The sequence below is a fragment of the Crotalus tigris genome, unplaced genomic scaffold (assembly GCF_016545835.1).
Source record: "Crotalus tigris isolate CLP2741 ecotype Arizona unplaced genomic scaffold, ASM1654583v1 scf7180000017695.2238764, whole genome shotgun sequence".
In the NCBI taxonomy this organism is placed as follows: domain Eukaryota; kingdom Metazoa; phylum Chordata; class Lepidosauria; order Squamata; family Viperidae; genus Crotalus; species Crotalus tigris.
In genome coordinates this window covers 585,455-600,896 of record NW_024096573.1, presented here as the reverse complement: position 1 = coordinate 600,896, position 15,442 = coordinate 585,455, and the positions used below count along the sequence as shown (strand labels likewise).

The 15,442-nt window shown below is 34.5% G+C and overlaps 3 protein-coding genes across 6 annotated transcripts in view; 2 read left to right on the top strand and 1 right to left on the bottom strand.

Annotated features, from left to right (window-relative positions):
- The window catches only part of AP1AR (adaptor related protein complex 1 associated regulatory protein), a 26,160-nt gene extending 13,830 nt beyond the window's left edge, over window positions 1-12,330 (top strand). The window contains exons 6-10 of one of the 2 annotated variants that reach the window (XM_039338329.1): window positions 496-594; window positions 2,810-2,862; window positions 3,171-3,244; window positions 4,342-4,470; window positions 9,425-12,328. In XM_039338329.1, coding sequence (XP_039194263.1) covers window positions 496-594; window positions 2,810-2,862; window positions 3,171-3,244; window positions 4,342-4,470; window positions 9,425-9,690 — 621 coding nt within the window. In that variant the 3' untranslated portion in view covers window positions 9,691-12,328. Of the gene's footprint in view, window positions 1-495; window positions 595-2,809; window positions 2,863-3,170; window positions 3,245-4,341; window positions 4,471-9,424 lie in introns of both variants that reach the window. The other variant, XM_039338330.1, reaches the window with a different exon arrangement.
- TIFA (TRAF interacting protein with forkhead associated domain) lies at window positions 12,078-15,442 on the bottom strand. 2 transcript variants are annotated; one of them, XM_039338331.1, is made up of 2 exons: window positions 15,201-15,442; window positions 12,078-14,117 (listed from the first exon to the last, which is right to left on the bottom strand). In XM_039338331.1, the coding sequence occupies exon 2, from the start codon at window positions 14,093-14,095 to the stop codon at window positions 13,556-13,558; it is 540 nt and encodes a 179-aa protein (XP_039194265.1). In that variant the 5' UTR covers window positions 14,096-14,117; window positions 15,201-15,442; the 3' UTR covers window positions 12,078-13,555. The 2 variants fall into 2 exon arrangements, with proteins under 2 accessions (XP_039194265.1, XP_039194266.1); XM_039338332.1 differs by lacking the exon at window positions 15,201-15,442 and adding an exon at window positions 14,592-14,740.
- The window catches only part of ALPK1 (alpha kinase 1), an 84,574-nt gene continuing 83,952 nt past the window's right edge, over window positions 14,821-15,442 (top strand). For both annotated transcript variants that reach the window (XM_039338328.1, XM_039338326.1), the window contains exon 1: window positions 14,821-14,965. The gene's annotated coding sequence lies outside the window, so the exon portion shown is untranslated. The remainder of the gene's footprint in view (window positions 14,966-15,442) is intronic.

The window sequence follows — 15,442 nt, the reverse complement described above, 5'->3', positions numbered from 1 at the left end:
AAGGCACTCAAGTTTGAAAATAGTTCCCTCAGGCTCAGAGCAACCGGTTCAATTTAGACCAAGCAACTGTTGCTTCATGGATAAATGTTTGTTGCTGCCTGAATACAGGCTCAAATCAATGTTACTTTTAGAATGGGAGTAATTATTACTTCATTCTTTATCAGTATTCAAGGATTATTTTTTGTCTTCTCCTTTGTCTTACATAAGTTATTACCATTAACTTTAAATGCTTTAAATGTCTACCTCACAGCTCATATAAAAAGCGTAATAGAAAAAGATTAAACTAAACAAAATTAACAGAATTTTAAAATAGCATGCATAGTACAATTAAAAGTTGTGTTGAATATGGAAATACTTTATTTTAAAATCTCATTAGTATATTTTATGTTTCAGATTCTTTATAAGTACCTTTACTTTAAATTTAGTGCCCTTACTTTCATAGGAGAGATAGCTAGGTTTTCTTTTGTTAACCATTATTATTTTGTTCATATACAGTTAGCCATACAAGAGGAGAAGTTAAGAATAGAAGAGGAGACTTTATATGCTGTGCAGCGTGAAAGAGCCAGGGCAGCAAAGCAAAGAAAGTTCTTGGAGGTGAGGGGAAAATACCCCAAAATATATGTATTAGAGTGTTTGTTTATATCTTCCTCTTAGATTCATGTGCTTTTTTAAACAACATCCAGCATCAACACTGATTTGAAACAATTTCTATTTTTTTTCTAATCTCTCACTAGATATGGGCTTATAATGCTAAGCCATTTTTTTTTTTTTACAATTATAGTTCATACTATGTAGACAAGTTGCTACTGTTCTCTGATATGCAGGTTTTTTTTTTGGCCAATAAGTATTGTTGAACAGACAAAGGAGTCCTGTGTAATATAACATGCATGCAAAGATCCTTGCTTTCTTCCTGTTTTAAATTCCAGCATTTATTGGCTTTAACTTGTGGATAAATCATAATATTTCAGTTTACATATTTGCACACAAAGCTCTTCTGCAGAATTTATATATAGACCCTTAATTCAAAAAAATAAGATGAAATGTTTAATTCTGCATTAACAGCTTAGTGTAAAAATATGATATACGGGCTTATTCAAAATTGTTGACTGGCAACAAGAGAGCCCACTTGCCAAAAGAAAGGTAAGAACTTGAATATTAGGATGCAGAGGGAAATTATTGGAAGCAAGGAAGGAAATATAATATAATCCATAAAATAAATCTGAAAACCATCAGGAAATAGTCATTAGCATTTCATATTATAGAACACATAGAATGAGATCCCAATTAGTTATGAAATTTACTGAGAACTGGCTTAAATATTAATATATTTCAACTATATTTGTCTCGAAGTGTTGTAGGAAATAACCAAATTTACTGAGAACTGGCTCAAATAATATATTTCAACTATATTTGTCTCGAAGTGTTGTAGGGAATAACCATGTATGTTCTTACTTTTATTTGGAATATGAATAGAATCATTATCATTACAATCATCTATAAATAAATATTAGTTTTGATTCTTAAACAATTTGTAACTTTGCTTCTTTTGTTCTATTTTTTTTTTTTGCTCAACTTTTCTGATTCATTAAGTGATTACCTACAAGGCTAATATTATTTAACTCTCCTACCAAGCAACATTATAAACCAGTTTAGCTGATTTTAAAAGTCCTGTAAGACAGTTTATTAATGAATTGATAGCTACAAGAAATTAATAAATTAGGAATTTTCCTCTAAAGCCAGGTGTATCAGAAGAGAGATCTTTGTTAGAAGTCTTTATTGTTTGCCCAGGTTTCAACAAAACTCTGGGGATTTGTTTGTTTGTTTGTTTGTTTGTTTATTGAAAAGGATTTCAAATCAAAGGTGAGTGGAACACCAGGCCTGTGTAAGAATATAATGCGGGGCTGCCCTTGAAAAGCATCTGAAAGCTTCAATTAGTTCAAAATTCAGTGGTCTTCATGATTTTGTGCAGACCCAGGTGTGCACATGTGTTACCTTCTGCGGGAGCTGCATTAGCTGCCTATTTGCTTCCATATGCAATTCAAGACTATAGAATAAGTAACAATGGAGGGTACATGTTTGTGTAAAAAACATACTGTGCTCAGGTACCTGAAGCAGTTTGTTAGATTGTGCTCTTTATATAGAAAAAAGTGAGAGATGCCATTGTTTCAAAGGCTCCTTTAGTGAAGATATTAACAGCCCAGCCCATCAAGTGAATTAGATGAAAACTTGCTACAACAGTTCCACATACTAAACTGCTTTTACATATTACTCATTTAGAGAAATGTTGTGTTTAAATGCCCAAGTACATTTTTTTTAAGCAAAGAAAATGTCTTAATATTCTTTTTTCTACACTTTCAAAAGCAGGTATTTATTTTTCCCTTACCATACAACATTACTTTTTCAAGAATGAGTTGACCTATGATCTCAGCATCAGGATTATATCTTGGATTATATTCTCTAATTTTTAATTTGTTACAAGGTAGAATTCTCAGAGATGTCACAAAAATTATTTTTGTCATTTACAAGCAAAATTAAATGATGGATATTTTTTAACTCATCCTCATACTTGAATTGTCTGATTTGATAATGTCTGGCAGTCTATATTATTTTATTCACATAACATAAATACATTCCAGTGCTAATGAGAAACAATATATCAGACATGGAGTGCAAACGAACATATATGTTATTTTGTTGAATACTGACGCTAGAAATTAATATGCTACTTAGTATAATGATAATACTACTTATGCTCTTGGAGGATCTTATCACTTAAGTAGCTGTTTCTTGTTTTTCTTATTTTTGTTAGCAACAAAAGTTGCAGAGAATAATTCAGAAAGCAAACCATGGAGATGCCCAAAGGTAAGAGGAACAACTAAAATTGAGGAATTCTAAATCTGTACAGTGAAAAAATATTTAAAATTTGAATTTCAAATAGTAGAATTTTATAATGCTAGCATTAATGCAAAAGCTAATGCAATCATTTTACTAGATAAGGTTTTCAGTTCTACATATGATTATCCAGAAATTAATTTTTGACAGCCGCTTATGCAGCATGCTTTTCTTAAAATTAAAACAAAGCTAATAAATTTTGTCAACATAGTAGACCTGTTTTCATTTCCAAAATATTTCTCTGAACTTGGCCTACTTGATATAACTTCTTTTTATAGTTCCATGGTAGAAGAAGACTTGGATTCTTATTTGAGAAATGTAAAACCACCATATGAAGCTTTCCGCACTAGTAGTAAGTTTCCAATATATATATTTTCTACATTTTTCCTCTGTTTGTAATTTGCTATTTTACCCACATGTCAGTGAACATAAAATATTCTATGATGTCTTACATGAGTCATAAAATATGATTATGAATTACAACCATTCAATTTATTTTCAAAACAAGCAATGTCTCTGGACTTCTGAAAGACAGAAGTCCTTATTTAGGAAGGTTTGTTTGACAAAGAAGAAATGTTGGAGAGAGATGTTTGCAGATTCTGCTGTAGTTCCTATATCCTCTCCAAGAAGATCACTTGCTCCATGATATAGAAGAACAAGAGGCAGAGCTTGTGATCAGAATCAAGAGAGCAATTATTATATAATCATTACATTCCCATTAGTGGTCCAAGTCCAGACTCCTCTTGAATTCCGTTAACTCTTGTCTAGCACTAGTTTAGGGCTAACCATTAGTTGACTAGATTCTGAGCTGTGGTGGTACAGTGGTTAGAATGCAGTATTGCAGACTGGCTCTGCCCTTGCTAGGAGTTCAAACCTCACCGACTGAAGGTTGATTCAGGCTTCCATCTTTCAGAGTTCGGTAAAATGAAGACCCAGATTGTTGGGGGGCAATATATGACTCTGTAAACCACTTAGAGAGTGCTATAATGCACTATGAAGTGATATATAAGTCTAAGTACTATAGGCATGAGTAATACATCAGCTTAATTGGGACTTAAAATGTGGTCCTGATTCTTTGCACCCAACATATCCACAGTTAATTTTTGGAAACTATAGATGGCTTTAGGGAGTAAAGATTGCTTTCCTTTATCAGAAGTACTTGTGGAACCAAGTTTTGTTTTCAAGAAGTTCAGTCCACTAATTTACTAAATTTTAGTATTGCTAAAACATTCATTTAGCTGTTTATCATAACTGAAAAATTGAAATAATTGAAAAATTGAAAAATAATGTAAATTAATTCATTTTACTAAAAATCCTATTACTTTCTGAAATAACTTCTAAGCAATTTGTAGAGAACTTTTCAGTGTGCAAATGAGGAATTATTTCTCCTGTCCTTTTCCCTCCTATTTCCCTCCTCTTCTTTTCAAGTACATTTTTTTTTTATTACAGGACTTTCATCAGATGCCACTGTTCTAACACCAAATACAGAGAGCAGTTGCGATTTAATGACCAAAACCAAATCTACAAGTGGAAATGATGACAGTAATTCCTTAGATTTAGAATGGGAAGATGAAGAAGGTATGTGTTCTATCCTGTAATAATTATTTAATTGATCTAAAGTGATCCAAAACTGATTCAACACAGTGGATGCTGTGGGTTTTAAAAATCAGAAGTGCATTATTGTTTTAAAATTTCATAAGCTGTGTAGGTTTCCAATCCCTCTGAAGGAAGCATGAACAAAGAAGAAATTGAAGTAGGTAATCTTAAACTGGCCTGAATATTTGCATTTGCACAAACAAGTAATATTAATATTAAAATACCTGAATTAATTTAGTCATGTAAAATTTATGTTTCCCAATCTCTTGTGATGGACGTGCTATGGCTCTTGAAAACTACAGGTATTTTGGGGATAGTTGCTAGTTTTATCCTAGTTGTTCTATTCTTTATAGCAGTGGCCAGCAGACCATTGGTTACAATCTGCTCAGTCCCTCACTACCTGGCAACTTTTCTAATGGTACATAGTTTCTGTGATCAAATTATCCACCATCAGGTCAAATACGAATCTCCTAGTACAAGAAAACATCAACGTTATCTTTTTTTTTGTAATATATTTTATTGATTTTTTAAAAAATATAAATCACTTGATAATTGGTGAACAGTGTGTTGTCTGGGTTACATTTGTAAAACAATCATTAACAATTAATTTCTCTAATCCATATTCCACATAATAATTTTAGTTGATTTCTTCTTTCCCCAAAATATCCTCTTTTGCAAACATTAGGTTAATACAATTCTTATTGTTTTGATAAATAACAATTGAATATATATTTTTTCCAATATTTCTAAAAATAATAATCATATCAGTATAATATTCCTTTTCTATTCAGTCATTCTGGTTGCCTTATCATAGATCCTGTTACAATCCTTATTTTAGTTTATTTCTCCCACCAAATTCTAGATATTCTTACTGGTGAAGATTTTCTCAAAAATTAATTACATTTACATTTACAAATTTGACTCTATTTTTCCCATATAAGCCATCTCACACTTTTACATTTCTTAAGAAATAGATAAAACAATGAAAAAAGAAAGGAGAGCAAGAGTAAAGAAACATAAGAAATAACATACTACTTAAAATATATATCCCTCCTAGGCTAATATATATTTATTTCCTCAATTTCTTATTCTTTTTAACCATAATTAAGAGTATATTTAGTCTTTAATCTTTAAACATTCCATTCAATACATCTAGTCATCTATTCCTTTAACTCTTATTCAAAACATTTTATCCATTATAATTTTTTTAAATTCAGTCACATTTAAGTATTTAAAACATGTCCTTTATTTAAGACATTTCAACTTTCTTATACTACTCATACCAAGAAAAAGAGAGAGAAAAGCATACTATATTATTTAGAGAGTTCATCCCTCTTAGAATAACATATATATTCCAAAATTTTTCTATTTTTTTAACCATATTCAAACAAATGTTTCTTTTTTAAGTATTCTCTCTGATAAGTCCCATCATCTATTTTCTTGGTTTCCATCTTGGTCTTTTTCCTTTGCCCAGTATCTTTCTTAGTCGATGTATTTTGCTGAATCAAAAGGTTTTTCCGTATGTTCGAAAATGTTGGTGTAGATATAAAAAGTAAATCAGTATCTTTGTTAGGGGCATTTGCCCACTCATTTTTACTGGGAGTCTTTTCCCTTCTTTTTTTCTCTGCTTCTCTTGTCACTTTTTGTCTCTCCAGTTCCAGTGTTTTCCCTGGTATCTCTGTAGTGTGTTTTATCCAATCTTTTTTCTTGTCCTCAAGTTTGTTTTGTAATGTTGAAATATAAGTTGTCTTCTCCAAATCTAGTATTTCTTGTAAAAGAAATTCCACTTGGATTAAATCATACTCCTTTGTTTTGTAGAATTCCATCTTTAAGTCTCTATCCTCGAATTTATGTTCAGTCATCTGTTTTTTCTGTTCCTTCTCTATTGTGTTTTCCTGAGGGGTTTTTTTTATATAAAATTGAATTGGAGATGAGTTGATTTATATTTTCAAAGTTATTCTGAATTTCTTTGTGATCTGAGATCATTGTTATTTGAATTAGTTGCAACATATCATATATCTCATCTTGAAAAGTATTCATTTTTTCTTGATAAGTATTTCCTATAAATCTCTGATTTTCCATGATGACCAAAAGTCCAGATTCCCCCCCCTCCCGGAAATAGCTTTGGAGTTGAATAAATACTTATAGTCCAGAGAGTTCAAAAAAGCTTTTTTTGTTCCCTCAGATTTGTAAGTCTCACTATCTACACAGCTGTTATTGTTATTGTTAAAGCTTTGAAGGTCACAAGTAGAGATTAGTTTTTTCCCCAGATTTTACCATGACTGTCTTAATCCTCATCCACCAGTAGGTGTCAGTACTGGTTCATTTTTCAGATTTTATTCCTCCATGAAAGGTTCAATTCACCAAAGGGTGGGGGGGAAAAACCTCCATCACTCTTGGAGGTTTTTTTCCCCCCCTTGGGAATTTCTCCCCTTCAGGAAAGTTGATAGGTAGGATAGAGAAAATCAATGTTCTTACCCAGATTCAAGCATGCTGTTTACGATCACCTTAAAATAGTGCTTTTGACTTCGATTGCTCACAGCTTGGGCTAGACTCTGGAGTTAGGCTAGCCTTTCTCCTGTTGGTTTCTGGAAGGCTTCTCCTGGACCGATCGGTTTGACCGCAATCTCTCCAAGATCCCTGGGACTTCCTTCTTTCATTGCCTCCTCTCCGGGGTGGCTTCTAGCCCATTTAGGGTCCTAACAGGAAGAAACTCAGCTGGAGGGCAGGGAGTCCTGAACTCCTCAACTGCTGCGCTGCCTACATGCAACATTATCCTTACTAATATGAAAAACTTAGGACTCAGAGATTCAGACAAAAGAACATTCTTGACATGACATGGTATACAAAATAATTCAAATGGTAAATTCACTTTGGGAATACAATTTAGTACAAAATTTAATTTTAAAAGGCCTTTAAAAATAAAGATAAAGCAAAGCATATAAAAATGTAAATATAAGAATTATCTTATTGAAAAGATAATGCTTAAAAACAGAATCATAGGAGTTGTTTGGGCGCCCTCCCCCATATTTTTAAATATTTAGTAGTCCACAACAGCAGAACATATAAAAACTTGCTATATAGATAGTCCCCAAGTTATGCCATTTGTTCAGCAGCCATTCAGAGTTACAGCAGCACTAAACAAATGGTACCTACACCCAGTCCCTGAAATTTCGGGTACTTGGCAGCTTGCCCATACCTAGAACTGCAGGGTCCCTTCAACCCCCCCCCCTTCCACACACACCTATCTCCCTTCCCTGTGGCACTCTTTGGCAACGATGCTGGGGTTGAATAGAGGCCCAGGACCATCAACAGTCTCAGCTGGCCACCATTGTCTTTGGACTTCTATTTCAGTGTAACCAGTACCTAGGAGTGAGCCTCAAGTCCCATGCTAGGCTAGCCACCACAGTGCAAAGCCCTTGCCACCCTGCTCTCTACAGGTCCTGCTACACCAAACTGACCTTAGCTGCTAAGTAGACATGCCTGATCTGGCCCTATGGGAGGTAGCTGTGGCCATGCCAGGCTTTCTTCCTGTGCTCATGCACAGGAAGCTTCTCACAAAGCTTTGGAAAGCCTCAGAAGCTAAGCAATGTGGTTGTGTGATGTTGCACTTCATGACCACATTGCTTAGTAATGGAAATTCCAATCCCAATTACTGTTGTTAACTGAGGACTACTAGTATTCTTCTGTTTGCATTGCAAAAAAATGAATTTTCCTCAACCATAAAATAATTTTGCTACTGAAACAGATATTGTTAGAAAAATCAGTATGTTGCTGCTTTATTCTTAGATTCACAGAGCATACATAGGAAAGACTAAAATCTGGCTGTTTATTTATATATATTTCTACATATAATAGTACAGAGAATGTTCTGCATATTTATATTGCTTATATATAAATCGCACAAGAACAAATTTGATGCATGGAAGGTAAGAGAAAGTATACTTGTTTTTTTCATAAGCTAAGACAACAGCTGCAGAAATAAACTAGGTAGGATTTTAAAAGACTAAAATTAATTTTTGTCATAGTGTTCACTCTATTTGTTAGTTTATTTATTTTCTTAATACTGTGTTTCCCAGAAAATAAGACTGGTCTTACTTTTATTTTGCCTCCATAAGTGGCACCAGGTCTTATTTTTGTGGGGTGTCTTGAGGCAGCATCGACAGCCCCACCCAGCCGGCCCACTTCTTCTGCGGCCAAAGTAGCATCTTCATTCTGCAGCTGAGAATGGAGCCCTGGCCTGCATTTTGTTGTCAGAGGCCTTCTGGAAAGGCCTCTGACTGCGAAATGCAGGGCAGGGGACACCGCAGAAGAAATGGGCCAGCAAGGAGAGGCAGGTGTCGATTTATGAGAGGCGCCTGGCAAGTGTGTTCGGGGCGTGTGGGGCCGCTCCACCTCCCCACTCCCTCCGTAGCTTGATTTTTAGGCGTGTGCCTCGCCCTAAAACTAGGGCTTATTTTTGGGGTAGGGCTCATATTAGGCCACCCCAAAAAATCAAGCTAGGGCTTATTTTCAGGGTAGGTCTTACTTTTGGGGAAACACGGTATATTAATTTAGATTGAGTTTGTAACTTGCTCATTTGGCCTTTTGGCTGTAAATAAAAATGATGATTGATTGATTGATTTTCTTAATATATTCTTCATCACACGTTTTGTCAAAAGTTTGTTTTAAAGCTGAATTCTGAAACCACTCTAAACTTGGCTATTGGTGAACTGGATTCTGTTCCATGAACATTCATGCCATGCTGATTCACTAAAAGTTTGAAGTACCATATCATTTCCTGGCTGCTACATGGATTTGCCTCCCAATATTAGACATTTTGCAAAAGAAATTGTAGTTATTTGATTCAGGATGTATCTACATGAAAGCTAAGAACCATGGAAAGAAAACTTTTAAATCATTCAAGAATTCTATTAAAAACATTTTTTAATGGCAGGTATAAACAGAATGATCCCTTTGAGGGAACGTTCAAAAACTGAAGAAGATATTCTCCGGGCAGCATTGAAATTTAATGGCAAGAAAACTGGAAGTAATCCAACTTCTACATCTGATGATTCTACTGGTTTGGAATGGGAGAATGACTTTGTTAGTGCAGAAATGGATGATAACGGTAATTCAGAATACGCTGGATTTGTAAATCCTGTTTTAGAACTTTCTGCAACAGACCAAAAAACTTCTGGTGTTGATCAACAAGTGAGATAATGAAATTGCCCATTGGGTGCCTAGCAGAATGGTTGAAGTTGGAAAACCTACAAACCTGTATTGTGCACAATATTCTAATGACTGCTGCTGCTGCAAAGTCTCCTTTTACAATAAGAAAATGACACAGTGACTGGCCTTGGTGACTGAGCTCCAGATTTCTAGAAAAAAAAAAGGAATCTATGCTACCTTATGTCGATTAAACAATATGGTTTGTTAACAATATGGTTTGCTCTCTGAACTGAATTGTAAGTGCAATTTTTATCATTTACCTTTTAAATGTTTATACTTGAATGATTCTGTTAAGTCTATTTTTAGGTTTAAGCATACAGCAGCCTGCATTAAATATAGTGTTACAGCTTAATGTTTTAATCAATTATTCTATTTCAGTCTTTGTTTTTGTTTTTTCTTTAAATATAGTGGTACCTCGGTACTCATTGTTAATTGATTCTGGGAGATGCAATGAGTACCAGGACAAAATTTTCACATCAGAATGCATTGAGTACCAAATTCGATAAATTTCAAAGCAGTTGAGTACCAAAGTACTGCTGTACCTACATTAGCATAATTTTAGCAGGAAATCTGATCAGCATCTTTGTACTTGAAGTATGAAACTAGGAATAGGAATTCTGCTATGGCTTCCCAAGAAACATAGGATGCTGAATCAGTCTGTTGATCCATATAGCCCAATGTTCCAAGCATTCCAGTTCTTTGATGTTTCAAGTAATTCCCAGATTTATCTGGAAATGTTGAGGACTGGACATGGTGAAAGCAAACTACATGTTCTACTATTCAGCTAAAACATCCCTAACAGTTTTACATTTTTCCGTTCAATTTGTTTTGAAAATTAAATAAACTGTGAAATGTTTTTATTTCTCCTAGTGCTTTATTGAGATTAAATCTCAAGCACAATGTCTTACATTTAAAATGTGTGCTAAAGCATTATAAGTAAAATTAATCATGGCAGTAATAAGCCATGTAATTACCGAAATTTGGAAGTATTGAAGACATCTTTATTTCTGTAAAAACATTGGATTCTAAAATATAGACATGTGCATTTTTTAAAGTTCCACAGTTCTTTCAAATAAAAATTATAAATGCTTCTAATATAAAGTAGTAAATTAATTTTTAAATTGTGTATAATATTGCTTAATGGTAACTGAATGCTCTTCTGATTTGTACTTTCTGTGGCTGAATCAATGCAAATGCACATTCCAATCAAATTATATCTTTCTGAGGTATGTGAAACATTCCACTGTTGTAATTTAATTAAAATCAGTTTATCAGATTTAATAACTTCTGAATATGGAAGAGTGGTGACACTGTTATTCAAAAATGTTACTTTTATTACCAGTATGGTTTACATCCCCCAAAATTCCTGTACTTAATTGGTTCTAACCATTGAGATTAGAAAACTCTTCTTGTGAAGCTGTTTTTCTGATGAGACAAAACCTGCTTTGGAATGGTGGTTACATTTGTATGATAAAGCAGACATGTCTTCCTCACAAGTATCTGATTCATAACAATTTACAGAGTTTAGCAATGTAGTACTGTAAATCAGGGAGCAGCAGTATTTACTTCCATACCTCGAGTTGTTGAACTTCATTTTGTCCTACCAGTCATGCTCTAAGCACTTACAAACTTCTGACAAAAGTTTTCTTGCAAAGCATTTACAATGAAATACCATAGACACATATAGACATGATGGCTTCTAGCAGCTGCTGCTACAAGTAGAAAGAAAAACCAAAGCTGCACTACTGAAAATTATTTATTTTGTTTTTAAAAGTGTGTCTCCTTCAAGTCAAGTTTGACAAAAAAAAGTTCATGGATATGAAAAAAAAAAGTTACTTTCTCCTAAACCCACTAATTTTTTTTTATCTTTTCTATTTTGCAACACTCTAGAAGTTGCATGACAGTATCTTTTTTCCACTTCTCAGTCTAGGCTATAGCTATGGTACTGACTGGAATCACTATCCCAAGTACTACTCAGATCTGACCTTAAGTGGGTTCCAAGCACTGACAAAATTAACCAGAGCTGCCATTTGCTGAACAAAAGCTGAACATCTCTTGTACCTTTGCTACCAAAGGCAGTAGTGGTTTCTAAAACCACTAAAATGCACACTAATAACTACATATATTCTACTTGGTATGCTTGTGCTTGGCATTTGTCTCTTTGCTGCTCTACAAAAAACTTATTGCCACATTGATTCATTAACTCTTTTATAGCTTGATTAACTTACAGATTATGATTGTTATGATTTCAGATTCAGAATATTTATTGTTTACATTATTCACATCTCCAGAGTTATGGGTTTAAAGAGGTCAGCGACAGTAAAGTTATATGTTTATATGTAAAAATTTAACTAATGTATACCAAGATCATCATTTGATTTTTTTTCCCGTGCTTTTTAAATTTAAATTCAAAGACACATTTTACTATTCATATCTTACACAAATATTTCTTTATATATTGCATTTCTAAAGTAGAAGTTTGTTGCTGAAAAAGAGTTCCGTATTTTCAGTTCTTGTAATATGCTTATTACACATATATATATGATTTAACATGATTTGTCATTTTTGTTTAAGCTACCAATCTTTAAGTTTAGATTTATCAAGCTGTGAATAAATTTTATACACACTTCATAACTAGCCTTATATTTTTTGAGTCTTATTGTTCCATTATATAATCCTCAACTTACAAGTTTGTTGTTTGAAGTTACATCAATGAAAAAGTGATTTATGATCATTTTTCACTTACAATCTCATGGTCATGTGATCAAAATTTGGATCCTTGGCAACAGACACGTATTTATGACGGGTCACGTGATCCCCTTTAGCAACCCTCTGACAAGCAAACTTAATGGGGAAGCCAGATTCACTTAATAACCATGTTACTAACTTAACAAGTGCAGTGATTGTTTAATAACTTTGGCAAGAAAGGTTATAAAATGCAGCAAAATTCACTTAACAAATGTCTCACTTAGTAACAGAATTCTGCTCAGTTGTGGTCGTAAGCTGAGGATTACCTGTACTTATTTTAGGAAGAAGGAGCTGTCTTTTTATGATGCCTTTTACTGGCTGTTTTATATAGATGTCCAATTATCTTTTGATTTTGAGATCTAAGTCTTTAAAATTACTACACTTTTTAAGAAGTCCTCATCTACAGACTTTAATGCCCACTCAAGTCCATAACTAACTAAGCAATACCCAATTCAGGACTTTAAATATTTTTTAAAAAATTGGTTTCCAAGTGTTAACCACATCATTGACCAAAATGTTTCTTAAAGATACTTATAAAAAGAAAAATATTTCTCTTGGTTCATCAGTTTAAAACACTGAGCTATCAAATGCTTTTATAAGCAAGACACATAATGTAGAACAGGCATGTCAAACTCACGACGTTGCGTGACGTATCGTGACTTTTTCCCCATTGCCGGCAATGGGGTGGGTGCAGTTTTGGTGTGACACATCCGGCCCATGGCTGGCAGTTTGACATGCCTGATGTAGAAGAAAATGTTGGGAGAGAAGAAGAGAAAAATGGAAGCATTAAGTTCCTAGTACAAATATCAGTACAACTTGGATCTAAATACAGAGAAATAGCTGCTACAAGTGGTTGATGGAGGGAAGGAAGGGATTTTTTCAAAGATATCAAAAGGTAGCAATGTTGAAACAATATTTATTCAATTGTTATGACTGGCCATTCATCAAATGGCTCTGGTAGTTCCAGAAAGATGCTAATCTATTGGCAATGCAGGTGAGGATACAAATATGGATTTACAGATATCATTTCAACTACCATAACACACAAGGTAAAGCTGACCACTGAATACAAAATTGTTTGAAATTGTTTTTCATGGAATTTTCCAATTTATTCATTCTCATCCATCTCTGTTGGAGAGCGGGAATATGAACTGCTACTTTCACATACTGGTTTTTTCAAAACTAAATTTTTTTCTTGTAACAATGACATTCTGGCCAATTCAAAGCAGATGTTAAAGTAGTCTTCACACTGTCCTTCTTGTTTTTGCAACAACATCTGGTAATCTCCAAAGCAAACCATACATTTATCTGGTAGATTGACTTTATTTAGATAGGCCAGTTCAACATTGTCCACAGTTAACTTTCCCTTTTTGCTCAGATTCTTAATCTCAAAACCAAACTCTGAGCTGTTGAAGTGCCTGAAAAACTGAAGTCCAAACTGAACACGTGAAACCCGTGAATCTAAAAAGTGAAAATGACAGATTTTCGAATCTCTTCCAAATTTCACTGTGTCATCTGCTCTCAGCTGTTGTTGGTGAAAGAATCTTAAAGCACCAAAGACTGGTTTTTCTTCTTGTTTTGGATGATAAATAGTGATTTGCAGACAAGTTACAGTCTCTTCAGTATCTTCAGTTTCAAAATCAGACATGGCAGTACTAATTCAGAAAATCCTAAAAGAACAAAGTATATATTAAAATCATTTTAAAATCAAATTGCTTCACACTTACTGGATGTTCATTCATGAAGAACAAAAAAAAATCTGCCACCAAAAATAGAAGCAAACATGCTTCAGCAAAGTCCATTTTGATGGGGATCATAAATATTTGACAGGGATGGAGGCTACAAGGTTTGGTCCCAGTAAACTTAAAATATGAAAAAAAAATCTTCAGATCAGATTTCAATTTACTGTTTTTTACTACATAGGAAGTATTGATTTATCTGATTGGTTCAAATACTGCCATTTATGGGGAGACCTAAATAGTTGTGGCCTATCCATCATCATTATCCTAAAGTCATGGCAGCACATAAAAGTAAAACCACAAAGGCAGCATAAAAACTATTGCAGAAGATATAACTTTAGTTCAAAAACAAAAACCGAAACTATATTTAGTTTGAGGCTTAAACCAAGCATCCTCATCCCTTACCCGGGGATGTACAGGGGGCCCGCGGCACCTATTCGTGTTGCTTTTCCTTCCAAAAGAAAAAAGAGTTGCTATCGAACTTCTAAATTATTTTCAGACAGGCGTCTCAGCTCCGCGTTAGCAGATGGCGGAGTCTTCCACGCCCGCTTGTCTTAATTCTGCTTACGTTTGCAAACAGAATGGAGCCCTTCCCTACGAGGGTTGCACTTTCGCTTCTATTTCCGGCGTGGTAAGTGGAAGTAAGACTCTACGGAAACATCCCACGAAAAATCAAGGCAGGCGTTCAACTCTGAAACGAAGCGAGGCTAAAGATTTCTTGGCTGACCTCCCACTCCACCCCGTTCTGATCTGAACTTTGCCAAGGGGCAAAAGCCAAGGTAAGCTGTCAGTCTTACTATAATCTATTGCTTCTCCCCGTCATTTTCTATAGTATTGCTGGTTTTGAGTTTAGCACGAGTAAGTTCGCGTCAAAAACCATCATCTGAAGGGGAGTGGGCTCTACCAAACTCTTATGTATTAGAAATTTAAATGATCAAAGCCTACAGTATTAACAGATCAATCGGTAGATCGGCTTCAAAATACGATTTGTTTTGCCTTCCTCCTGGGACCCACCTTTTCAAAGTGATCTCATAAGCAGCAGCAGCAGCACTAATGAGAGAGAAAGCGGATAACTGGAAGAAACGGATCCACCAAGCTCGCGAAAGGATGCCGCTCTGCAACTGCAGAAAAACATCCCCTACTTTTCTTTTCCCGCCCAGCAAAAGGGGAGGGGGTGACGTTAGGGAAGGGGATGAGTTTCATTTCTGGTGCATAACCAAAGTTCCTTCTTTCTTTCGACCGCAAAAATAGAAGGA